The 26,967-nt window shown below is 41.2% G+C and overlaps 1 protein-coding gene across 2 annotated transcripts in view; it reads right to left on the reverse strand.

Moving 5' to 3' along the window:
- WWP1 (WW domain containing E3 ubiquitin protein ligase 1) overlaps positions 1-26,967 on the reverse strand; it is a 61,115-nt gene that overhangs the window by 29,004 nt on the left and 5,144 nt on the right. Inside the window, exons 2-9 of one of the 2 annotated variants that reach the window (XM_035124822.2) lie at positions 20,001-20,091; positions 15,089-15,230; positions 13,177-13,301; positions 11,607-11,744; positions 11,454-11,517; positions 8,568-8,731; positions 3,071-3,410; positions 1,562-1,657 (exon numbers count right to left, since the gene is read on the reverse strand). In XM_035124822.2, the coding sequence (XP_034980713.1) occupies positions 1,562-1,657; positions 3,071-3,410; positions 8,568-8,731; positions 11,454-11,517; positions 11,607-11,744; positions 13,177-13,301; positions 15,089-15,230; positions 20,001-20,070 (1,139 nt within the window). In that variant the 5' untranslated portion in view covers positions 20,071-20,091. Of the gene's footprint in view, positions 1-1,561; positions 1,658-3,070; positions 3,411-8,567; positions 8,732-11,453; positions 11,521-11,606; positions 11,745-13,176; positions 13,302-15,088; positions 15,231-20,000; positions 20,092-26,967 lie in introns of both variants that reach the window. The other variant, XM_035124821.2, reaches the window with a different exon arrangement.

Genomic DNA, 26,967 nt, shown 5'->3' on the forward strand with positions numbered 1-26,967 from the left:
TACGCAGTTCCGCCGTTTCGCGCCGCTTTTTCACTATATTAGCGGGAGACCCGTACTCCCGCTTTTTTCGGGGGGGTGTTTAGCGCCACTCCCCCCCCTCGAAGACAAACGCTATCGAATTTAACGCTCCAAGTTGAGCGGAGCGTCTTAAACGCAGCCTGCTTCTGGCGCACCTTCACCGGAACCCGTCAGTTCTCAATCTTGTAATCAAAGCATTTGAAAACTAAGTCAAGACATTCCATTGTAAGCTTAAAAACATGTAATTGAAATGCATATTCTTCACATTCATCCCCACCTCCTTAGCAAATTGTAGATTGTATGCTCCTTGGGGCATGGATTTATCTTCCTCTATTTTGTAAAGCATGAAACCCGCTGTTAGAGCTATACTATCAATAGTTACATGGGTTCTAAATGAGAGCCATTTGAAGCTTTGGATACACGGGCTACTCATCCCTCCACTTAGGAGAAAGCTGCTGGTGAGACTCACTGAAAGTCATCCCCCCAAAACAAAAAACTAACTAATTTGAATACAGAGATCTGGCAGTATGGCCTAATTCAGAGCAATCTGAATTTTTCTATAAAAAATGAACAGAACAAATAGATAAAAAGCAATTTCAGCATTTTTCTCCAGCTTCCCGATATCACTACCAGCAGATGACAAAACTCAGTTACTTGCATACCAAAGCTTTTAGAGGACAGTAGTGTTACAGTAAAGGTAAAGGGACCCCTGACCGTTAGGTCCAGTCGTGCATGACTCTGGGGTTGCGGCGCTCATCTTGCTTTACTGGCCAAGGGAGACTGTGTACAGCTTCCGGGTCATGTGGCCAGCATGACTAAGCTGCTTCTGGCGAACCAGAACAGGGCATGGAAATGCTGTTTACCTTCCCGCCGGAGCGGTACCTATTTATCTACTTGCACTTTGACGTGCTTTCGAACTGCTAGGTTGGCAGGAGCAGGGGCCAAACAATAGGAGCTCATCCCGTCACGAGGATTCAAACCGCCGACCTTCAGATCGGCAAGCCCTAGGCTCTGTGGTTTAACCCACAGCGTCACCCACATCCCAGTATTACATGCAAAGAAAACTACAGAAAAATTCATTTACTATAGTTTGGATCCTAAAGTATTAAATTAATAATGTTCAAACAACTCCCGTCACCTCTCCCTTCTGTAGACCTCCATCTAATTTTGGGTGACTTCCCCACCCCTGTATCCTGTATCACATCCAATTGTTTAGGAGGGTCCCTCACCCTTCAGAGTGCATGGATGACCGAGGGAGAAAGAACAAGAAAGGGGAACTTGCCTTCTGTGAATGTCTTTAAGTTAGTGTACCTTAGGAGCTACGTTTATGGGTCTTAAAAAAATAAAGATACATGGGTGACCAATTTTTTTGCATCTCTAATTCTAAGGAAAACTATTATATACAAGCATTAATTTTATTAAGGAATTCCATAACTAACACAATCCTCTAAAATATATATTTCAATTTGTGTATTTAGTAAGTAAAACTATTGTAAAAGTCTGCAATGACACACAGCAAGTCAACATACAACTTATCTATTACCCTGGTGGCAAAGGCTGCGGTCTTTCCCAGGTTGTTGTTCTTGTGTTGTGATCAACGTAATAGGTTCTACCATGAGGATCCTTTCTCTGTTCCCATCTATAAAAATACAAAAGAGGTAAAACACCATCAACAGAAAATAGTGTTGTCACTTTCTGAAAGATTCACTTAATGAATCTTTCCTTTCAGGAATGCTCCAATGCAGTTAAGGGGGCTCACTTTCTTCATTTTCAGGAAGCAGCTTCCATTCAAATCATTTCCTCCAAATAGAGCATTTCCCCTCTGCATCGAGCCCTTTTGAAGTCAATTTGGAGGATTGGATCCAAACTACTTTGTTCAAGTGGCTTTCAAATGGGCTTGCTGTAACCATGAATCAGTTTCAGTAGGCCTCTTTGAAAGTGTGTTTTCCACTGCCAAACAGTCCACCTTCAAAGGAGGTTGCTGTAATCACTAGTCAGCTGACTGGAGGTTAGTGGCCTCTTTTGAGCTTTGACAGCTGTCAATCACCTAGTGTCATTATGACGTTAGGTGGCTAGCAGGTGGGTGGTTGTGCACAATTATCAAAGTCAGCCCACAAGTGGCAGGGGATTTAAGGATGCAGCCCAATGGCGAAAATCAGTTCCCAATCACTGCTCTACTCATCTGCAAGCACTGACCGTCTTCTGGTCATGCTTTTTATATACAATAGGTTAGATCCAGACAAAATTGGCTGAACTTAGGTCACGTTAGACATGACTTAAATCACATTGATTTTAATGGGAATTAAACTAACTAAATCTAATTCAATAAGAAACAGGAAAATAAGGACCACTATGTATCAGACTCAGATGCCAACTCTGTCCATATGTCTGCTCTGCAACATTACTTCAAGACTGAATAATGTTATCTAGAACATTCATTGCAACCTGATATGTGTCATCATTTGTCAGCAATGCTCTTCTGCATTCTACAAAGGAAAAGCATGCTAGACCCTATGCAAAACAATAAATGGGCATGAATCTTAAAAACTAGTTAAAACTAGTGAGACAACTCTTTAACCATCCTGGTAATTAACCTTAAAGTGGCAATATTTGAACAAAGGAACTTAAACATAAAACCACTGACTTACAATACATCAAGAGGATCAATGCAGTCATTTGTGGATTGAACTTGGATGATGGATTTTAATAACACTATATGTTTCAAGTGGCTTATGAATACCAGGATGTCTGTATTATCAACAATTGTTTTGTGAATTACTGCTCTTGGTTACATAACTAATACACTATCTGTACTTTCTAAATTTCATTTTCCTCTGACTTCAGTGTTCATGATCTATATGATGAAACGGACAGCAATCCATTAAGGTTTATGCCATAATAAATTGGTTAGTCTTTAATGGTTCACCAGACTCTTTAGTTACCTGAACCTGTCCAATAGACTACTAAGGAAATTAGTAACATTTCTATATCTAAGCATAACTTTTCTGCTCTAAGCATTATTATATTATTAATGAAATCAAAACCCACATACCCTGGGGGCAAAGGTTCTATGCTGTTGCTACCAGGCTGTTGCCTTACAGGTTCCCCAGACACAGTTGAAGAGTCTCTTGGTTTTGCTGCTTCTGTAGTTACATTACTTCTTGTACTAGAAGATACAATATCTGTGGGAGCAACAGCATCAAGCCCAACAGATACACTGGGAGCAGTTGTAGATGTGTTGCTTTCAGAGTTGCTAGTAACTTCTGTTGCTAAAGAAGGTTCTACAGTAGCTGGAGTACAGTCTACAGATGTAGAAGAGGCCTCGCCAGAATCCATAAGAGTTTCAGAGGCAGAATGATTATCAGTCTCCATCATAGTTGACTCACAAATAACTGGGATGCAGAAAAAGAGAACATATTGTACATAAAGTTATATCCTGAATTTTAAAAGATAATTAAAGGAAAATTGATGTCATAATAAAACAATAAAAATATTTAAAAAATAAAAAGGCAACATTTAGATGCCCGGTGCAAAAAAGATGAGACCCATAAATGTATTAGTCAGATTCTTCTTTCCTCCTCAGGCTCCACAAACAGTGTTTTTACTTCACTCAAAACCAAGTAGTAGAAGTTTATTATTTAGTTCATTCATTTATGAATTGCTTCCTATTAACTACAGTTGTACCTTGGTTTTCTAATGCCTTGAACATTTTGGCTCCTGAACACCGCAACCCCAGAAGTGAGTGTTCTGATTTGCAAAAAAAAAAATTGGGAAGCCGAACATGTGACGTGATTTCTGCAGCTTCCAATTGAGTGGAAGAAGCTTCTGCAGCCAATCAGAAGCCACGCCTTGGTTTTCGAAAGTCGAACGGACTTCCAAATGGATTCTGTTTGAGAACCAAGGTACAACTGTATCTCAAAGCATTTCCACAATACAATAAAAACATATATAAAATAATTACATATGCTAAAACTATTTCCCATCCAATACAGACCCCCAACTGGGATAAACGTTTCTACTTAAATGGCTTGTTAAAAGAGAAAAGACTTTAACAGGGGACAAAAAACCCACTATAGACAGCACTTGTCTGATATACAATGGGAAGTTCCAAATGGACTTCCTGACAAGATAGTATCTGCAGGATGCCTTCTCCTGCAAAGCATAGTGGTTAGTGTGGTATAAGGGATGAGATGGGAGTATTCGACCACTGTATATGGCTTTATGCATCAGTTTCAACATGCACTTAGTGTGGGAGCAAATTGGCAGCCACTGCTATTCTTTACATACAAACTTAAGAAGAGTCTGCTGCATCCTGGTCTCAAGTAGCCAACCAGATAGCCAACCCATGGGAAGCGTGCAAGCAGAACCTGAGCACAACCACATGCTTCCCACCTGCAGTTCCCAGCAACTGAGTCAGAGGCATAGTGCCTTCAATGGTAGAGGCAGAACATAACCACCATGAATTTGTTTAATCCTCTTTTAAAGCTATCCAAACTGCTGACCTTCACTACCTCTCATGAGAGCAAATTCTACAGTTTAACTATGTGCTGTGCGAATAAGTACTTTCCTTTGTCCTGATTCTTCCAACATTCTGCTCCATTTATAGTTCCAAGTTCTAGTATTATGAGAAAGGGAGGGGCAAGGGAATTGCACCTAGCATACACAAGATTGCAGTACCAGTAGTAGGTAAAGGTAAAGGGCCCCTGGATGGTTAAGTCCAGTCAAATTTAACTATGGGATGTGGCACTCATCTCCATTTTCAGGCGGAGGGAGCCGGTGTTTGTCTGTGGACAGCTTTCCAGGTCATGTGGCCAGCATGACTAAACCGCTCTGGCGCATGGAAATGCTGTTTACCTTCCCGCAGCAGCGGTACCTATCTACCGTGTTTCCCCCTTTTTAAGACACCGTCTTATTCTTTTTTTTACTCAAAAAAACCCACGGTGTCTTATTTTCAGGGGGTGTCTTGTACCTTAAGGCCTCCTCAGAGGGGCCAGGCAGCTGGCTCGGGGTGCTGCTGGGCGCTCTGTGCGGTGCTGCTGCAGCAGCCGGTTCCAAGCACCAAGGCAGCAGGCTGCTGGCTCAGTGCTCCGCCTGGTGCTGCTGGGCGTTTCGAGCGCTCGGCGCTGCGGAGCGCTCCGCTCTGCAGCCGCCGGTTCCGGTGGCGGGGCGGCCGGCAAAAAAAAAAAATTAAAGAGGCCAGGCCGCTGTGCTCCTGTAAAAAAAAACCCATGCTCCTGTAATAAGGGATCAAAGTAGGAACGAGAAGCACATAAGGAGCTGGAAAACGCGTGGGACAAAGATCCTGACTTGATCACAGCATCCCCCCGGTGAAATCAGGCTGGGGGAGAGGGGATCCCATCAGGAGGATCGAGAGATCCTAGGGAACCCGATCGAAGCGGCAGGAAAAGGAAGGCAGGATCCATCGGGCGGGAAGTGAGGCGGCGCTAGGACCCGGCGGCTCCTTTGTTTGGGGCGGGTGGGGTGAGGGAGGGGGCGAGGGAGGAGGAGGGGAGGCGAGGGAGGGAGGGAGGAAGCTCGATGGCGGCGGCGGCGGCAGCAGAAACGGCGACGGAGGGTCCCCTGCTTCCCGCCGCCGCCTGCCGCCACCTCCGGGCCCGCGGGCAGGGCGGGCGCGCTCACCTGTCTCGGCTGCGGTCGGCCCGGCCCTCTCCACCCAGGCGCTCCAGCTCTGCCCCGCGAAGTCATCGAGATTCGGCAGCCGCCGATCCACAGCAGCCATTGCTGCTGCTGCTACCACCGCCGCGCGTCCACGCACTGCCATCACCGCACGGGAACGCGCAGCCCTCCCCGCTGGCCGCGCTCCGCTCTGCAGCCGCCGGTTCCGGTGGCGGGGCGGCCGGCAAATAAATAATAATAAAGAGGCCAGGCCGCTGCGCTCTGCCCGGCGCTGCTGAGCGCTCTGCTCTGCAGCCGCCGGTTCCGGTGGCGGGGCGGCAGGCTGCCTCGGGCAGGCAAAAAAAAGAGAGGCCAGGCTGCTGGCGCGGGCGCTCCAGGTGTTCGCTGCTGCAGCAGCAGCCGGTTCCAGGCCCCTCTGGCTGGCTGGGTCCCGCTGGCTGGCTGGGGCGCTCGACGGTCTCGTTCTACACGGCATGGAGGTATGCCTTATTTTCGGGGGGTGTCTTATGTTTCACTAATGCTAAAAAATGCTGCCATGGCTTACTCTCTGACTACGTATTAAAAAAGGGGAAACACGGTATCTACTCACACTGCTACACTTTTGAACTGCTAGGTTGGCAGGAGCTGGGACAAAGCAATGGGAGCTCACCCCATCATGAGGATTTTAACTGCTGACCTTATGATCTGCAAGCTCAAGAGGCTCAGTGGTTTAAACCACAGCGCCACCTGTGTCCCATAGTACTGAAGTAATAATAATAATAATAATAATAATAATAATAATAATAATAATTGCCAATAGGCACTTCTTTAAATGAAATCACTGGTAATTACTGATTTTTAATCCAGTTAATAATAATAATAATAATAATAATAATAATAATAATAATAATTTATTTATACCCTGCCCATCTGGTCGGGTTCCCCCAGCCACTCTGGGCGGCTTCCAACAAAATATTAAAATACAGAAATCCATCAAACATTAAAAGCTTCCCTAAACAGGGCTGCCTTAAGATGCCTTCTAAAAGGTAAAGGTAACGCGGCCCCTGACCATCAGGTCCAGTCGTGTCCGACTCTGGGGTTGCGGCGCTCATCTCGCTCTATAGGCCGAGGGAGCCGGCGTTTGTCCGCGGACAGCTTCCGGGTCATGTGGCCAGCATGACAAAGCTGCTTCTAAAGGTCTGGTAATTGTTATTCTCTTTGACCTCTGGTAGGCGTGCATTCCACAGGGTGGGTGCCACTACCGAGAAGGCCCTCTGCCTGGTTCCCTGTAACTTGGCTTCTCGTAGCGAGGGAACCGCCAGAAGGCCCTCGGCGCTGGACCTCAGTGTACAATTAATCATGGCCATACATTTTTAAAATTGAGATGGAAAGACCTTTTATTTTATTTTCAGCTTGTACTAGGGCTCTCATATTTCAAAAAGTAAAATTCCTGAAATCCACCCCCTCAACGTTGTTGAGCTTTTTTTTTAGAAACCACTTGTTAGGTGAAGGTTTAAACAAGTAATTTAGCATTGGCATTAATGTCCTTTTCACTGCTATCGGTTTGCCAAGAAGTTGTTTAATTATCCAATGCAAAAGATGACTATTTCTAATAATGAATCTTGTTTTCTTGGAGATAACAACCTACTTTCTCTTTAGCCACCCAAGCAACAGCTCAGGGGCCTGCCAGGAAACGACGGGTGGCAATCCAGTTTCGGCCAGCCCCCTTCTGTGGGCTTTTTCTGGGTTCAACCCTTCAAAAGACTTCAAAGCAATATGAAGTCTACACTGTTGAATGCTTTCTCTGAATTTAGAAAGGTAAAACTGTTTCTTTCTATTCATTAAAAAAAAGATAACATATGTATGGTGTTTCAAATATTATTGTTTTGATCTGAATGTTTGTATTAAGCAAGCAGTTTAAGTTTGCCTTTCTTGGTTAAGTCACAATTTAAATAAACAGGGTAGTATCCAGGAGTGTCTGTTCACTGACAGAAGGGAATCTTTCAAATGTAAATCTTTTTCCTCCCTGTACATACTGTGCATCCTCTACATCTGTTTCATAAGCTTGAGGGACCCTCCAAAGCAGTTTAGGGGTTTTTTTGGGTGGGTGATACAGGGGGGCAGTCAAAATTGCCTCCCTGCACATTCCACTGACCAATTTCCCTCTGTCAACTGATAGGCAACACTGGAGATCACAGCCTTGTTTTATAATTTACTCTCTCTTAGAAACGGATTGCTTATGATTAATAATTTAAAGTAGGTAAAGAAATAAATCAAACATCATACTTTCACTTTCAGCACACATTCCACAACAGCTCTTCCTCCCCAAAAGCTGCTTCAAATGGCCAAGAGATTCTTCAGAACAGTATCTGAAGCAGCACGAAGGGGGGAACTGGAACACCACATACATGTAAGTCAGAGGTAGCAGTACAGATCCTTAGCTCCCCTAACCACCATAGTCCACTGATGTTATGATGTTAGGTGACCCAAATTCAAAGGAAAGACTCAGGAGTGCACTCTAAAGTGTGCTGATTGTTTAATTATTATTTTCTGCTGAAAACTGAAAATGAAGTTCCCTGCTGAAAGACGCTCGTAGTCAGTGCAAATCCACTGATCTGCAGAGAGTACAAACCCCACTTTCAGCACAGATTTACTCTGGCTGGGAGCTCATGAGTGGAACCAATCACAAGTGCAAGCATTTGATGCAGAATTTGAAAGGTACCGAATGCAAGTCCTGGCATGCCAAAGAACAGTTGGGAGCACACTATAAGACTAATTATTATTTTAGTGAAGTTTTTACCCGCACTACATCTGACTTCATACATGACAACGCTGCCATAGTCCAGACTAGCTAGCACACTACTTCCTATAATTAATACGGAGTTCCCTGAAAAAAGATAACAATAAAGTAGTCGAATAGGCTGTATTCTTACCAACGTCATCAGACTGGCTTGTAAGTGGTTTTGGTGCTGGTGTATTTTTGGGTCTGCTTGCAATATGAGGAGAAGATGGTGTGCTGTCTCCACTGTCTCCATTAACTGCATGGGTAGGGAATGAGTTCTGTACTACAGAGCTTGATGGTGTTTGATTGTCTATTCTGTTGGAAACAGCAGAGAAATATTGTCAAAATAAGTATTTTTATATTTGTTACACATATTTGTTCCAAACCTACAAAAAATATTAATGGACCTGAATAAAACTTGCATCAATTTAGTTAGGATGAGAACAGTATTCATTTTATAATTCTAGACAACATCACACATGCCTCTCAGGTGGTCTTCATTTGACCACCTCCCTTCAAGTTCCCCCACAAAACTCACCTTTTCCAGGCAGGAAGCATTTGAAAACTATCCCAGTCCCAATTTCTTTTTGTAATTAAGCCAAAGCAAAAGAAATGGACATAGTCACATATTATTCCATGAGTACCCTGTCTTCAACCCTTAAAAGGGCTGTTTCACAATCTCTATTTCAGATCGCAAGCTCTTTACATAAGAGCCTCTCATATCTATTCTTTGCAAAACACCATGTTCATAGATACACTTTATAAATAAAAGTATTGTGCAATATGATACCAATCAATTCTGTTGCATTGATTGCAAGTGATATTTGGAAAGTCATTAAATGGATTCCATCTCTTTTTCATCCACTCACAGTGACATTATAATTTAGTTTTCCTAATGTAGATCACTGACTGATAAAACTATCAAATGCTATTTGAAAATAAAGTTTCTAACCAACTGGGCATTCAAAGTGGCTTTGTCTGTAATTAACTTCAATTTAACAGCTAACATTATCAATAACAATGTTGGATAGTAGCTGATTAGACTGAATTGAGAAAGTTCCAATATTTGTCATTTTAGTGGCAAATTCAGGCTTGTATTTAACTACTCACCTGGTTGCCATCGGAGACTGGGGATTCCATACAAATGATTGCATGGAATTCCATCTTGGTGAGTGAATAGTTTGGCAGAGGAAAGACAAACCTCTTACTTCCTTGTCAGCACAGAAACCAATCTGTCTATTACCAGCCCACGGCATTTCTGAGCTGGATGCACAGGGGGTGATGTTCCTTCCCACAGCTCCAGCACAGAAAAAGAACATAGTATTTCTAGCCAGCAAAAGTGTTTATGTTCAAGTAGCTCACACCACAGCAGAATCACTGATCTGCAGCCAGAACAGGTGGCTGCAAGAATCTGATACTTGATTACTTTCCTGCTGGGTGTGCATAAACATACATCCCACAGTAAATCATGCAGAGAAAGCAGGAGTGGGTTGGCTAGCAGAGAAAGAAATGTTTGCCTTCTGTGATATTACTTTTTATTTTTCATATATACACACCACAATGCCAAGATGAGTGGTTTGAGACAATTAATGAAATGTAACAAAACTGACTGTAGTTTTTTTTCAATATTTACAGTTTAGAAACACTGCTTAGACTTTAGTTACAAAACTTGGACATCTCGGAGCGGATGTGGACATCTCGGAGCTGATGGAAGTTGAGATATTATGGCTAAGATGGAACTCCACAAAACTAAGTTAGTTATATGAATCCTGAAATATGGATTTCACAACCTATTCTTATCAAAGTAATTGACAGAAAGATTGGGATAAGAAATCCTCTTAAATTGGTGAAAAGGGATATGGCAAATGTTCCCCAGGCAATTAGCAAGAATCTTAATAAAAACTTTTATAAGTTTATCTTTCTATGGTACCTGAGGCCACTTTGTCTAAATGTATTTATAGCACAATGAATTAATTCATGTTGGAGATGCAAGGCAACCAGTGCTGGGATGCAGCATACCTTTTGGGCATGCCCCAAATTAAAAAATTATGGACAGAAATAAGGGAAGTTGAAATAATAATGAGATATGCGTTACAGATGGACACTTTAATCATTGTGTTCTGATTTAATACTAGCCAAGGGCAAATACACTTTATAGGAAGACACAGGTGCACAAATATATGATAGGGGACATCTGGCTTACTAGCAGTACATGTGAAAAGGATCTAGGGATCTTAGTAGAGTCAACAGTGTGATGCTGCAGCAAAAAAAGTTTATGCTATTCTAGGCTGCATCAACAGAAGTCTAGTGTCCTGATCAAGGGAAGTAATAGTACCACTCTATTCTACCATGGTTAGACCACACCTGAAATACTGTGTTCATCTCTGGGCACCACAATTTAAGAAGGATATTGACAAGCTGGAAAGTGTGCAAAGGAGGGCAATGATCAGGGGTCAGAAACCAAGCCTTGTAGGAAATAGTTGAGCAAGTTGGGTATGTTTAGCCTAGATAAGAGGAGACTGAAAGAAGATGTGATAGCCATCTTTAAATATCTAAAGGGCTGTCACGTGGAGGATGAAACAAGCTTGTTTTCTCTTGCTCCTGAGGCTAAAACCCAAACCAATGGATTCAAGTTACAAGAAAAGAGATTCCGACATCAGGAAAAACCTTCTGACAGTAAGAGCTGTTCAACAACGAACCAACTCCAAATGTGCCCATGGGTCCAAAAAGGTTGGAGATCCCTTCTCTACAGAGCATATTATCGGATGCATTCAAAATAAGCAAATGAATGAATAAATAAAATCTCTTTCTCGTAGTAGAATGAGTCAAAGTAAATGCCCATCCCCAAAGAAAATGCATATTCTAAAGCAGATTTATTTCTCAATAATGCACTTCCTCTCTTACACTTACTGCAAAACATCCCAGCTGAACTCTGAAATGCAACCTGATATTCTGCAATACAAATTCAGTTTTATGACATTTTAGTAAGGTGATTATACTGTTACCATAAATAGTTTTCTTTAAAGAAAACTCTGACCTGGAAGTGGTTCTTGCGGATGTTTCTCTGTTTTCATGTAAAGCATCACCATTTTGCTGGACTTCTACTAAACAATAAGAAACAAAATTAGATATTTTCTTTCTTATACCATGGGATATTAAGGTTAATCTTCTTTTCCCCAGTTTAACTTACTGGTTACTAGTGAACTGTGGTTTGTGAGAGATTCTGGTTCAAGCACCAAACCATCAAGCACAATTATTAGTTCTCCTGTTTGCACCAAGCCACTCTTGTTCTCCAGTGAGAGTTTCAACTGTTCTTTGACTCTTTCTACTATAAGAAAAAAAATATATTTCAATGAACCAGTCAATAGAAAAATAATTGCTATATATATATATTTTAAGTAGGCTTGCATTAATACTTAACTTTTCATTTTAATTCTTTGGAATGATTGATTCAAATATTAAGATTACACTGCTACAGCATGGTTTTCCACATTATATAAATGCTTAACAAAGAATGCTACTGTAGAGCATAAGGAAGAATCTATGGCAGGGTACTGTCATATCTAAGCCTTGCCAGCCACAGCAGGAGTTGGACAGTGGCAGGAGCAATTTATCTAAATAATTCTAAAGTTATTTGGGGTGGTGGGGGGGTTACCTTTTTCAATTTCTCTCTCATTAGTTGCTATAGGAGATAAACTCATTTCATCAACTCCAAGGCTAACATAGTTTTCTTCCTGTTGTAGGGGTGTGCTAGAGCTATAGGGGGCATCCTTGGACCCTATAGATCAAATACCCCCCTCAATCCAGCCCAGCATGCCCTTATTTCTCCCTTGCTCATGGTGCGCCAGCCAAGGAGAAATGGCAGGAGTCACTCCTGAGGTTTCCATAGGCATGAAGAGCGCACAAAGTCAGACTTTCCATTCTACATCACCTGGGACGTATTTCCAGGGACTATACAACTGTGCCTTGAACAGTTCATCCTAAACTATGCCACACAGATTCCTTAACAGTTGTGGATCTATTTGTGCCTACACATCATCAATATGTAGATATAAGCACCCACCCACCGAAAGGGGTGTGTGTGTGTGTGTGTGTGTGTGTGTGTGTACACTTACAACAAACAAACATATACACCTGCCTAATCAGTTATAGGCTGGATTCAAAAGTTCTACAAACAGAAGGCAAAGTCTCTCCTTGGAGTTGCAGAACCTTTTTGTAAAATATTGGATGCTTCATGTGGGGTTGTACTCAGTGCTTTTTTTCCTTAAAAAATATTTTGGGCCACTCTCATTTTCCTACTCATATTGAAATACTGCCCCTTAATGAGGCCAAACATTTACAAAGTGTTTATGGGTATGGGTCCCCCTGCATCCCCCCAGAAAAAGCACTGGTTGTACTATAAATGGGAAATCTCTGAAAATGTGGTTGGGGACAGCTTGTTAGCATGGGGTTCCTGCTCATGCAAGACGCATCAGCCTACTAAAATGAACCTTCACAGATTTGCTCATACACATTCCTATTTGCTTTGTGGGTTATGTTTTATCAATCATAACATTCCTATAGTCACCAGCAAGGTCAGTTTATGTGGGGTGGGAGAAATTATGCAAGATCAAGTAAACCTTAAGCCTTTATATATAGCTACAATATATGTAACAATTGGAACATCATCTGCAGTTAAACATATATATTACAAAAACCAAGACACATTTTCGTATAAAGATTTGGGTAACTAATGAAATTTAAATAAATTGGAAACTTACATCTTCTATCATGCATTTCCAAAGCTTGTCTAAGATCTACAGTGGCTTTTCCTAACAAAGCATCAGCTTTTAAAGTATGATGGCTCCAAACTTTAAATTCCAAAGTGGTCTGCGGAGTCACATTCCTATAAACAACAAACAAGTTTCATTTCCTTTTTCATCATGGCACATTGCAGTCTATCAGTTTCATCATATTCAACATAGAAACAACAGCTAGGCCTAAATAGAGTTTTGACATAAATCTGCATTATGAAGTTAAACAGCTGTGTTTAATAACAGTCAAATTTGTCAATGTTGAATCTCTTCCCCCCATCCCCCACTGTCGTCCACTGAAAAATTCAAGTACTGTACACTGCTCTGAAGACCTCTCACCAGCCTAGGCACCCAAGTCTAATTAAGTTCCAGATAAATGCAAGAGTCAGGATATTACACAGTACAGCAGCTACAAATTTTGTTTTGGCACAGTTTGCATCAGGTTGGAATCCCATAGTAGAAAACACAGGTGGAAGAGACATGCAATATCCCAGCTTCAAGTTATGCTTAGTTTGCACCTAGAGCGATTCATGTGAAGAAAATTGCCACTGTGAAAAGAATATTTAGAAGGGCCAAGTGCTTGTGAAACAGTCAAACTACTTATTTCCCAGACCAGAATCCTGAAAGCAAGCCTACTTTTTTACAAGCAAATGGATAGAAGCCTACTGAGTCCTGTATTTATGGAAAGGAAAGGACAGAAAAAAACCTGAATGAGCCTACATTTATTGTGCCTGGGTAACCCAGCCAGATAGGCAGGGTATACATAGTAACACTGTAGTAGTATAAATAATAAATTTGTTGTTGTTATTTATATATAGTTGTTGTTGTTGTTGTTGTTGTTAAGTGTGTTAAAATACATTTACAGTACATAAAAGTAATTACAAAAACATTTGAAACTCAAATAAAAATAATAAAACAAACAGAAAAGAAATAAGAAACATAATGGGAAGGAAGATAAAGTTGTTCTTTAACAAGCTGTAGATTTTTATACTTAGGCATTGATGTCATAAATCATCAATTTCATACTGATTTGGGCTACATAGCCTCACCTAATCTTTCTTGGAACCACACATTTTGTTACCTATAGATTATTCTTGGATCTCTATGTAGCCACTGTGAACTGGAGGAATATACCCAATGTTCTCTGACCACATCATTCCTTGCATAACTAGTTATTCCATACTGGGTAGGCAGGGGTGTCAAAAAATGGAAGCCCTGCTTATCCGTAAGTTCTTTCCCCTGTTAATGTTTCATTTCTGATACGAACATCTAAAATACTTACCAGAGTGAAGGCTCTCATATTTTTGTGTGTAAACAGATCTTTCAAGAAGAGCAAGAGACTTGGAGCAGTCCTAAACACTACACCTGCTGGTGCTGAATAATATACCGTAGTATTTTATATTATTTAACAGTATTTCATATTATAGCACTTAAAGTAAAGCACTTAATATATGTTTTTAAAAAGAGGTACAGGTAACTTACATCTTACATGGAGATTACATTTCTGGCCATCATGTACAAAAGCAAAATCAAGGAAAAGCTATGATATGGCAGCTTGTACTCATGCACTCCCCCTGCAGCTTCACATCCCATCCTCACTTCGACCTTCCTCAATCTTTTTCTAGCTGCTCCATGGAAAGGAAGAGAATGGGGGCAAAGAGGAGTTGTTGCTGCCCACAACAGAGGAGTTCTTTTGGCCTGTCCCACCCACTTTCTATTTAATTAATTATTTCCTCGCCAAGTGTGCCAAGCGAAATAAGTGTAAGATGCAAGTTACCTCCATATACATCTTGTAAAATAATAAATGCATCTCAGCGAATCATTATTCCACAGCAAGGAAGTTGTTCACAATAAAAGTTAGAAAAAAAGATCTACTTACACAGTCAACTGTTCATCCCATTTTGGATTTGAGGAACTGTTAGATTTAGACGTTTTCTTAACTTCACTATCCGCTACTAGTTCTGTATAGATGGCAGTTCCACCAAACCAGTTCTTTTTTCTTTTCAGTTTGGCACTAGAAACTAACAAAAACATTGCTTATAACCACTGGAAAACATTCCATATTGTAAAATGACAAACATATCTATTCAATAATAAATTGAAAAAACAATGTTTGCTTTCTCAGCTTCTGCTGAAAAATGTAGCAGTTCAACTCAATCTGTACTCAATGACAAGTGAAGAGTCATAGCCATACAGCTCAACCCCCAATCAGGGCCATCTCAAGCACGTCGGGCGCCGTGGTGCGGAGATCGCTCCGGCGCCCCCACACCGCTCCTTGGAGGGGACACATAGAGAGAAGGGCCTCAGATGAAGTATCTAATGTTAAAGTACCCTATTTCTGGCAGTTAAAAAAAATCAAGCAGAACACATTTCATCTTTCATCTTAGGGCAAAAACACTGCCAGGGGCAAGAGGGGATGGTGTGGAATAGCAAAAAGTGCATATATTTTAAGTGTTAGCTTATGGCTATAGGCCAGGGAATACTACTTCTGGCCCTCAAGAGCTTTGGCTTAATATTCAGCATAACCCATTTAAAATGTCGGTATATATACCTATGATATGCAGTGTGTTTTTCTTTAAAAAATGCTTAGGAGTACTCTCATTTTGACTCAAGAAAATCACCATTTTATAGTTAAATTGGGGGAAATAAATACAGTAAATGGACAAAAGTACAAAGATTCACAAAATGTTTAGGGATGCGTACCCCTGTGTGCCCCCAGGGGGGGGAGCACTGATGATATGTATACAAACAAACCAACAGGAAAGGGCCACTGTATCCTTCAGAGGCACTATATAACTCGACATTTTAAAAATAATGATTCAGTAAACTATTATGAATCCAATACCCATATGGACCATTTCAGTACTAACATAACAGGGATTAACATGTAGTATTTGATTCCCCCAGACCTATTTTTGAGCATGACACCATCAACTGGGCATCACTGTGTCAAAACTGATAATAAACTTAAATACACTTCTAGTCTAAACAATAGCTGTTCAGTTTCAAAGTAAACTCCAGCTAAGATCTAATTAAGTTATACATGAGTTGCTCATGTTCTTAAGGAAATAAAGTTCATCTCCCTCTTGTTTCTCAGTGGCCTTGTATTGCTTCTTTTCTGTCACCACTCTTTATCTGAAGTTTGTTACTAGGGAGTGACTGACAAACTATTATTTGTACTTGCCATGCAAACCAGGATTAAAACACAGACTGTGATCCTGGTTTGCAGAGCAAGCACAAATTACAGTTTGCCAGTTTTGATATAAACAAACTTTGGTTTGCCAAAAATCAGGAAGTGACTAAGTATTTTGAGCACATAAGGGAAGGAAGGAATATACACATCCAAGGCTCCTTCTAGGCTTGTTCTCATAGTGCCAAATCATGTTGAATTGTACACTACGTACTGAGCTATTTTTGTTATATTAGGAAAATAAGAAAACTGAATAAAAACCTGAGTTTTGAAATCATATATGCCATTTAAAAATTCTTTTTTGAAAAGTTTCTTTTTATTCTTTTCCTAGATGAATTTCTGTGATCTAATTCACTATCTCCTATCCACTCAATACTGTACTTCATCCTTTGCCCAAGGTGAGCAGAATATGGAATAAGTGAAAGTACAGATGAAAAAAGAAACACAAACTACCCTATATTTCACATAATTTATTATTCAGGTGACGGAAAAGATAAACGGAAGAAATGGCAATGAATTGGCAACAGAGTTTGGCAGTCTTCCACACCAGAAAATGTGAAGACCATTGTTATTCACATAAAGCCTTAAGCAAACAATATTCCCTCTAAAGTGTGCTTAAATTGCTTTGCCTTCTTCAGTCTTGACTGAAACAGTTAAGTGCAGTACAGAAACATAACAGCACTGTTTGTGAAGAACCAATCTACATACAATAATAAAATATACCATGGATGCTATCTAGAGAAGCAAGCTAATAGGTGTTGCAGGCTCCTTTTTTTTTTAAAAAAAAAAGGCTGCATTCATAACATTAGTACTGTATTGATTTAGCATAGATTAAGGGGCATGTGCATGCTGTATCTACAGTGTATTTATGTTCACCCCGGTACTTCAGTAACGTACCACCCTCATGTGTAAAATGCCCCCTATTTGGGGGGACTCAAATTTAAGAAAATGTGGGAGATGGCACAGAGTTGTTGAGGTTTTTTGCGGAGGATTGCCCAGAGTTGTTGAGCTTTGTTTAGGGGGGATTGCCGAAAATCCACACACGTCCAAAAATCCGCCTCTCGTCTGTCCCATCACCAGAACAAACTGCCAATCACCCGCCCAATTGCCACAGCGTCAGCCAATCAACACCAGCCATTGACGCAGCAACCAATAACATGCAAGAGCTGGGACCGAGCAACGAGAGTTCACCCCATTGCAGGGATTCGAACCGCCGACCTTCTGATCGGCAAGCCCAAGACTCTGTGGTTTAACCCACAGCGCTGGAGTTAAATACAGCAGGATTACACTACTGGTGAACCCTGAAAGCAACTATAATCTCAGCCACTGTTCTGTATCAATTTAGATTGCTTTTTTTTAAATGGAAAATTTCAAATGCAGGGTCATTCAGCAGAAATTGGCAGGGAGGAAGAAGGCAGAAGGATTATTGGACATCTCTAAAACTAGGGGGGAAATGTAACCAGATTTTCTGCCCATCCATGCATACCTTGTTACATCATTTGTGAACTTCAATGACATCGAGTTAGTTACCAGTCAAAGGCTCAAAGGAGTTAAAGGTATTTGGCCCCAAGCCAATTGGGCCTTTCAGAAGTTGCTTTGTTCTTGGCTTCTCAGGAGACCAAAGAGCTAAATAAATGTAGGCTGACACTGCCAGGTAAAATGACACCTCAGACTGTTACTGTTTCAGAGTTTTAAATAACTATTGAGGCTTTGCAGAATTACTTATTGGATTTGAAGCTCAGAAATATAACTTAAAGCATTTGCGTCTATTGAGATAATATATATGAAGTTCTCGGATGATTCTAAAATGCTATACAAATATTTGCCATTTTTCAGCTAAATAAGCTCTCAAAGAAATATACAAAAGTAATACCAAGTTCACTTATTACACTTACATTAATTAAGAGATCTATCTTCCAGTAACCTCAGGTTTAAAGGCTGACCACTGAACCATCTAAATAAGCTATACTTTCCTGGTTTCTCATGAAAATTGTAAGACTCATGAGAGATCTGCAGTTTCTTCAGCAGTAACAGGTATAGCCAATAGACAGCTATTAAACATAGACAGCTATCACCCATTTCCACCACCCTTCTGAGTGATCCCCCCTCCCCATCCCCACCCCTCCCCACCCCTTCTCTACATAAGTGCCTGGAAACTTCCATTTCACTGTATCTGAAGAAGTGTGCATGCACACGAAAGCTCATACCAAAATAAAAACTTAGTTGGTCTTTAAGGTGCTACTGAAGGAATTTTTTTATTTTACTTCGATCCAGACCAACACGGCTACCTACCTGTAACCAAAACATTGTATTATTGCTGTAATTTTATTATTTCAATATAAACAGACAACAGTGCTGGATGAAAAATTGCTTCACTCCTATACACAAGATGTTTGTGTTTATGACAGTGGCAATCCACCCCACAATTTACAGACAAGCTCTCTATATAGTACTGCAAGAGGGAAACAGTTGGGATCCATTTTACTGAAAATTCAAAACTAGCGTACTCAGTGAAAAATTGCATTGTACGTAAGCCACAACATAAATGGACTGGGAAAAAACAAAGATTGCTCCATCTGCCATTTCTGCAATGCACACTCATCAAGCTTTTTACGGAATCAAGTCTGTCCTTTCTAAGGAAGATAATTTTAAATTATTTTAGACCACACAGGTAATTAATATAAAATGACTTTGCATGCTTCTGTTAGGTTTTCCAAATGTATAATAAATTTGTGATTTATAGTTCTATATGTTTGTTGTAATCAGTGGCTAAACAATCAAATGTATACTAATGGGTAACCCTATTCTATGTTTGCCACTTCTTACGTAGTCAAAATGACACCATCCACAAACAAGAGGGAGGCATCAGCAGACTTGGAAGAACCTGAAGCCTTGCAGAAGTGCAAAAAATAAAGGGAGTGGCCCACAAACACAGGACTGAGCAAGCTCAGTGAACATGTAATCGTTTGGGGCTTGGGATGAGACAGAAAACCAGAAAGGATAGAGAAATGGAATGGCAAGAAATCTGAACGGGAGCACTCCACTGTACTGTTAGTTACTACTAATATCCATAAGTGTAACAAGGAAGTCTGTTCTTAGAACCCAGAAGACCATTAATGGAAAATACCAACATCCTTGTTTAGTATTACCGTGTTTCTCTTATATTTATTTTTTCCTCAAAAAAAAAAAAACACACTATGGCTTATTTTCAAGGGGTATGGCTTATATTCCTTGAATGCTTAAAAATCCTGCTATGGCTTATTTTATGGGTATGTCTTAAAATATGAGAAACAGGGTACAAGACTGAAAATCTGTATGTACACAACAGAACAACTATGGGAAGCTATACAATTTTTTGACCCACCCTTCCCAGTGGGAGAGGAACAGAGACACAAAGAAAAACTATGGCAATACACTTCACTGTGCAAATTATACCTTCCATTTAAAGAGACAGAGAAAACTAGAAGGACTGGATCAGCACTGACTGGTCACCTTGAAGCAATTTCTGCTCACCTAAGGTGAATAATGGCAAATTACACGTCTATGCTAACAAGAGGGCATTTAAAGGATCAGGTTTATGATTTGCAATTTTTTTACTTACTAGTTACTTGCATTTGTAGTCTTCCATGATAGTTATTACTGCTTCCAGATCTTGGAGAGGCTGCTGCCATGTCAGAGGGTACAACTTCAGCCTATTAAAAAAGTAAGAAAGAAATCTTGACTACATGCACCAGCCACCAGTTTCAATGGCATTGGCCACTTTAATATATACTAAACTCTTTTAAAATAAAAAGGCAAAATTTTACTTTAAATTTAGTCAGTCTTTCAAATCTGTCCAAAAAATTGCAAATTGTCAAAAAGTGTATCAACTCACCTGCCCACATATATCCATGTCACAAATTATTAATACAAATATATACCCTTGTTTTACAGTAAATCTTACCACATTTTCAAGAGTTCCTCCTATATCCCCCATGCCCTGCTTCTGAACTTTCCAGGAGCATCTGACAGTCTAATATTAAAAACAAACACAAGAGCCAAACACTTGCACAACCCCACACTACATAAAACTTTCAGGAACAGATTTTCAGCAGGTAGAAGCAGTACTGAGGCCTGTAGTGCCCCTTAGGTTCTACACATACAGTACTTTTGATTCCAGATACTATGTTCAATTCAGGTAATTTTGGTAGGTTGAGGACTGCAGAAAACACACATAACAGGATATGAGAAGAATAAGGGACAACTGTACACCCCCCCCCAAAAAAAGTAAAAGAATGTGCTAAGCAGCACAATGCTGTATAAACACAGCAGTGATATACAGTAACTGATAGGATTAAACAAATGGCCAGTACACATGCTTATCAGAAGAGATCCTCAAAATATGGCCAAGTATAAATATATACATCTACATTGTAACATGTATACATTCTGCACAAAGTCTTCCCCATTTCTGAAAGAAAATTTGGTGCAGATCATTTATAAATATATCACCACAGACACAAACAGGATTTTGTGAAACTAGCTTTCCCAGACATCTAATTTTTGGTGATAACCATGAGAGCAAGTCTTTCTAATAACTGAGTATCAAGAATGATGGGTTTTAGAGAGCCCTTTAAAGTTCTACACTGTCTACCACCAAAGAAATTTTAAAACAAAACAAAACCTGTGGAGCCAGGCCAGACAAGAAACTGCAGTTACCCCATCCCAACCATTTGCAATTGCAGTTGGTTTATCTAATTATAACCAACCACTTCAGAAATCACCCCACCCCTCCATCTATATAAGCCTTAGGGTTGTTTTTTTTACTACAATATCTGAGCAATTAACCACAGTTGCTTAACAGACCTATTTCAACTTCACCCTCCCAATATTTTCCAAAATTCACCTGGTGGCTTCCCAAGACTGTTCACTACCCTGCTCTCTGCCCTTGACCTTCTCCAGTTGCTGGGCCATATTCTAAAAAAAGACTATGCTAAATCTATGCTTGACAATCTATCCCAATTAAAAACAGTGAGAATTTACCATCTTTCTATAACCACATGCATCTAAATAAAATTAAAAGCAGACAAATAGCAATGTTTTGGGCACTTATGTCTAGTTACTAGAATTATACAGAAAGGCTTTGGCAATGAAGAGTGGGCAAGGAATGTTTTAAATAAATACAAAACTAAATGTAATTACAAAACACAGAAACTAAGGTAAATGGTATGGTAAGTTAATGATTTAAAGATTGCCTAAAATGTATGGGTACCTAAATAATAGAGCAACAGTGAATCAAGGAAAGATAAACAGTTGGCACTCATAAATGCAAAAGGGGAAGATGTTCAGTTTGATCATGAAAAAGGTATCAAAAGTGGTGATGGTGATGGTGATGGTGATGGTGATGATGATGTAGAGTTAGGACTGAGTGGGAAGGTGGACAAGTTTTCTAATGAACTAAATTGTTCAGGGTTATTAAAGCAAAGAAGAGATTGCAAAGAGCTCCAAAAATACCTCTCCAAACTGACTGAATTGCAAGTTTAATGCTTTATGTAACACATGCATGTTGGAGCAAAAAATCTTAATTTCACATACATACTCATGGGGTCTGTGACAGGTCATGACGGACCAGAAACAAGACCTTATGGTCCCAGTAGACAGTTTGATGAAGAGGTAGACCCAGTGTGCAGAAGCAGTGAAAAGGTCAAATTCCATGCTAGGGATTCATTAGGAAAATAAAACTGATGATATCATAATGCAGTTATACAAATCTATGGTGCAACTGCATCTGTAATAGTGTATACAGTTTTGGTTTCCACACCTAAAAAGAATATTATAGATATGGGGAAAGTTAAGAAAAGTACCAACCAAAATGATCAAGAGAGTGGAACAACTCCCCTATGAAGAAAGGTTGCAGCATTTGGGACATTTTATTTTTGGGGTGATAGAAGTTCATTAAGTTATGCATGGCATGGAGAAATTGAAAATAAATTAGTTTTTTCTCCCTCTCTCATAATTTGTGAATTCTCACTAGAATTTGTGAACATCCAATGAAGCTCACTGTTGGAAGATACAGAACAGATAAAGGGAATTACTTATTAATGTAGAGCACAGTTAAACTATGGAACTCACTCCCACAGGAGGCAGTGATGGTTTTAAAAGACAAGTTCATGGAGGAAAGGACTATCAATGGTTACTAGCCATGATGGCGATACTATGACTCCACAGTTGGAAGTAGTAATGTTTCTGAAAGAGAACAGGATGCTGTAATAGATGGACCAGCAAGCTCTTATATTCTTGGTTGTCAGATGAAACCCTGGGATAGCTCAGTCAGTAGAGCATAAGCCTCTTAATCTCTGGGTTGTGGGCTCGAGCTCCATGTTGGGTGAAAGATTCCTGCATTGCATGATTTACATTTAAATGCATTTAAATGCATCTTTAAATGATTTACACGACTTTTTATTTTGTGCAGAACGTCATCTCTCATCACCACTATCAGCCTCAGTTCCTCATACTCCCTTCCTGTAAGTGTTAGTTCAGGCACTAGGACAGAGGTCCTCAAACTTTTAAAACAGGGGGCCAGTTCACTGTCCCTCAGACACTGTTGGGGGGCCGGACTATAGTTTGAAAAAAATATGAACAAATTCCTATGCACACTGCATAGATTTTATTTGTAGTGCACAAAAAACAGGAAAAACAATACAATGTTAAAAATGAAGAACGATTTTAATCAACATAAACTTTTCAACTGTGCCGAAACTAAAGTTGTTTAAAGAAAGAATGAGATGTCTGGAATCCAGGACTCTTTTGAAAAGTGTGTTTGGAAAACTCAGGAACCCAGGTTCCCTGCAAATCAACTACAATTAAAGTGTGTGTGTGTGTGTGTGTGTGTGTGTGTGTGTGTGTGTGTGTGTGTGTTGGGGGTTGCAATAAAAGGCTACAGCTTTTTGCCAATTTGTTCACAGGAGATTTCCCCCCAGCTCTCCCCCCATGGCCATTGCCACACACCACCCGCCTCACACAAGCAACAACTTGAGAAAGAATGAGAGAGAACTGGGGACAAATCTTTCTCCTGTACACAAATCACCATTCCCCAATTCTATCGTTGGTGATACAAGCACCTCCTGAGCTCCAGGAGGCTGCCATGCGAGTTTGAGGTCCGAGAGAGAGAAGGAGGCAAGTAAAGCCCCTGGGGTGTCCAAGGACACCAGTTGCCAGCTAAAAGCTCTTAGCAAAACCTCAGAGAGAAGAGAGAGAAAAGCAACAGCTTCCCCCCCCCCCCGAAAAAGTCTTGGTAGAGTGAGAGTCGTGAAATATAATAAAATTAAACCCTGAGCTCTCCAGAACTGACGACAAAGAAGGCTTCTACTTCCCCCCCACCCCGCAGAAAGTGACCCAAAGGTGGTACCCCATAGCTACTCCACCCCCTAACTCCCTGCCGCCCCTCACCGTTGATTTCGTGACTGGGAGTCTCGCTCTGTCTGAAACATTTGGCCACACTGAGCTTCTTGACTTCAGAGCAACTTCGCGAGCGGGGCTTGGCCAACGATAAGGCGGCAGCTGTGACTAGAAGCAGCCAGAGGAACGGCCAGCCCTAGGCAGCAGTGTCCGGAGCCATGGATGAGCCACCATGCTGGATGAAGGCATGTGGGCTCTGGAGAGGAGAGGGCACCGCTGGCCACACAGCCCGGCAGAGGACGGCGAGGGTGCCTTGCCACGTGTGGCAAGGCTTCCCACCATGGCCGAGTCCCCTGGCGGTTCCGCTGGGGAGAAGAAACTTTAGGTGCTTCAGAGGGGAAGACACGGCGGTGGCGGCCAGGCAGTGGTGGTGGTCCCCAGGAAAAGCAGGAGCAGCCCGGCTGGGCAGAGTGGAGCTGGAGCCCTGCCTTCGCCTCCACCTCTCCAAGCACATGCGCACCTCCCTCCGGGCAGGGGGACCTGGCAGGCACATCTCGTGCCAGGCAAGCCCATGTCTGTCACCCAAGCAGGGGGCGCCCTTCCACAGAGCCTCCTGTGCTGCTGCTGCCACCGCCGCTGCCACTACCCCACCGTTTCTCCCCTCAAGCCTCCCTTACTAGGCCAAGCCCGGGTCAGACTGATCTCCAAGTTGAGGTCGATGCACATCCAGGCTTCCTTGTTCTTCTGCTTCAGCTTGGCCTCCAAGCAGGACAGTTTCTGCTCCAACGAGGAGGACACCATCTTCCCCTCCTCCCCCGGAGCCGCTGACGCCACCGCACAGCCAGAATACACAAACACTACAGTGCGCAAATGCCGAAAGGACCAACCAGGCCACCATATTATCCTCCTCCCACCACAAAGGCTCAGCTCTACTTTTGCCCACTGTGCTTGTTTTGTCTCGCGGCTTTTCCTCGCTTTCTGCATGCGCAAGGGCACTAAAGCGCTGCCAAAGCTTAGTATCAGCACAGCCGTGCCGTCAGTAATATCTGTGCTAATGAAGAGCAGGGGTTACATATGTGTATGACCGCTGTTCCGCAGATTGCATACAAACGCTAAGTTAAAAAACTGAAGAAGACCAAAACCGAAACAGTATGATTACCTTGGATCACTGTCTCGCATGTTGTTATATTTTGCAAAGATAAAAACAGATATATTTCACCCGTGGAATTGGTCGACGTGTTGCCTCCTCTTTTTTTCGTCAGTAATATCTGGACATTCTCCTTGCCAGTACTCATGCATCTTGGGCGGGCCGAGTTTAGGAGGCTGGTGGACAGGATCTGGCCTGCAGGCCTTAGTTTGAAGACCCCTGCACTAGGATCTACCCTTTATCTTCCACTGACAGATGCAAAGAAGTAATTCAGCTTCTCTAGAATCTCCTTATCCTTCTTTAGTATACCTTTGACTCCCTATTCATCCAAGGGCCCAACAGTTCCCCTATACTTCAGTTACTAAAGTATTTCTGGATTTGGCGCAATATGCAGTCATGCACGTTTAGAATTTGCATAAACAGGGGGCTGCCTCTATATAGAAATTTTACCTCTTAGTCATGACTGGAACACATACAGAGCCAGTCTATGGGTAATATATGTCACTCATCACTACAACATCTGAATCCTTAGGATGCTTCCTTGATTTTATTCTTCATCTCAATATATCCTGAAGCATTTTGATCAGGGGAGTAATACAGTAGTATGTTTTGTACTAAATTACTAAGTGGCCCAGTATCACCAACCACAAGAGTTCTGTGGAAGGGTCTGCCCCTTCAGGGATTTCTAGCTTGCTGGACTGAATGTCCTCTTTGATGTCCAGAGTGACACCACCTCCAGTATGTCATTCCCTGTCCCTTTTATACAGTTTATATTCAGCCAGAGATAACCATGTCCCACTAATGCTATGTCTTGTCCACTTAAATTTTCATCAGCTTTCTCAGCTCCATCCCAGGATGGAGGATCAGTTCCAAATAGGACCCTCCTCAGCAGTATATCTAAATCATCTTTCTCAACATATTACTTTAAATAAGCTAGTAATATTTTCTTTGGATCACAATGATCTGTTATCCTGCGATTTTTTAAAAACCAAGATTGCTCTCCAGAATTTTTAAATAACCAAACATAATCAAATAAATTCATTAGTTAAATTCAGCTAATTATGAGTTATGAAATTGACTTGTTTTAACTGTCCTTTGTTTTAAGCCACGAACCCTGTTTTATATGCAACACTTAGCCATTGAAAGCATAACTGAACAGAGCAGAAGTCTTCCTCCTAGCCGTACCACAGGAGAAGGAATGTGGAGCATGAGTCCTATACTTCACGCGATCTTTTGGAGACTCATCCACAGAGCACTAAACCATTATTACATGTGAATGAACCAGGCAGCTAACCAATTCAAATTTGAGAAGCAGCAGCAGCAGTGGAATAGAGTGGCATTGCTTACCTGACTTCCTAACACAAAGTAAGGAGCAGGAAGGTGGGTATGATGTGGATGCAGCAGCAGAGTTAATTTGCCTCACCTTCACTGTGCCCACTGCCTCATCCCTCCTGTTGGTGCTCAGAAGCAACCTCCAGGTAAGCAAGCTAAACTGTCCCACTCCACCAGCTGCTACTAGTTAAGAATAGTGGAGTTTAACTTGGAAGGTTTCATTTTAACCAATTTATTTTAACAGAAATTCTTAATAAATGACTTTTAAAACCCAAGTATATCAAACATTGATTTTTATCCACCATGCTATAAGATGAACCCACAGGACACATCGCATTACCTTACTCACAGTTTCCACTTCTCCATTACACCTAAACAGCAATAACATGAGAACTCACTTAACCACTAACTCAGGGATGGATGGTACCTTTTTCAGGCAGAGGACCTCACTCCCTTCTGGGCATGCAAAAGCAGTGAACATTTCACCTTTGTATGATAGGATTATTTCCATGCACATTTACATACCCCTCTCTATTCTCTATCCAGGCAAGCAAGAGTCATTATCAGAGGCAAAGGACACATTTCAGCAAGGCAAAAACACTCAAATATAAAGCAATATGGTAAAACACTCAAATATAAAGCAATATGGTAAAGCAAAAGGTGTGGTGTGGGGAGATGGGGTGTGGCCTGCAACAAGTCTGGAAGGCAATGT

This window comes from Zootoca vivipara, chromosome 8, assembly GCF_963506605.1.
Source record: "Zootoca vivipara chromosome 8, rZooViv1.1, whole genome shotgun sequence".
NCBI classification, from domain to species: domain Eukaryota; kingdom Metazoa; phylum Chordata; class Lepidosauria; order Squamata; family Lacertidae; genus Zootoca; species Zootoca vivipara.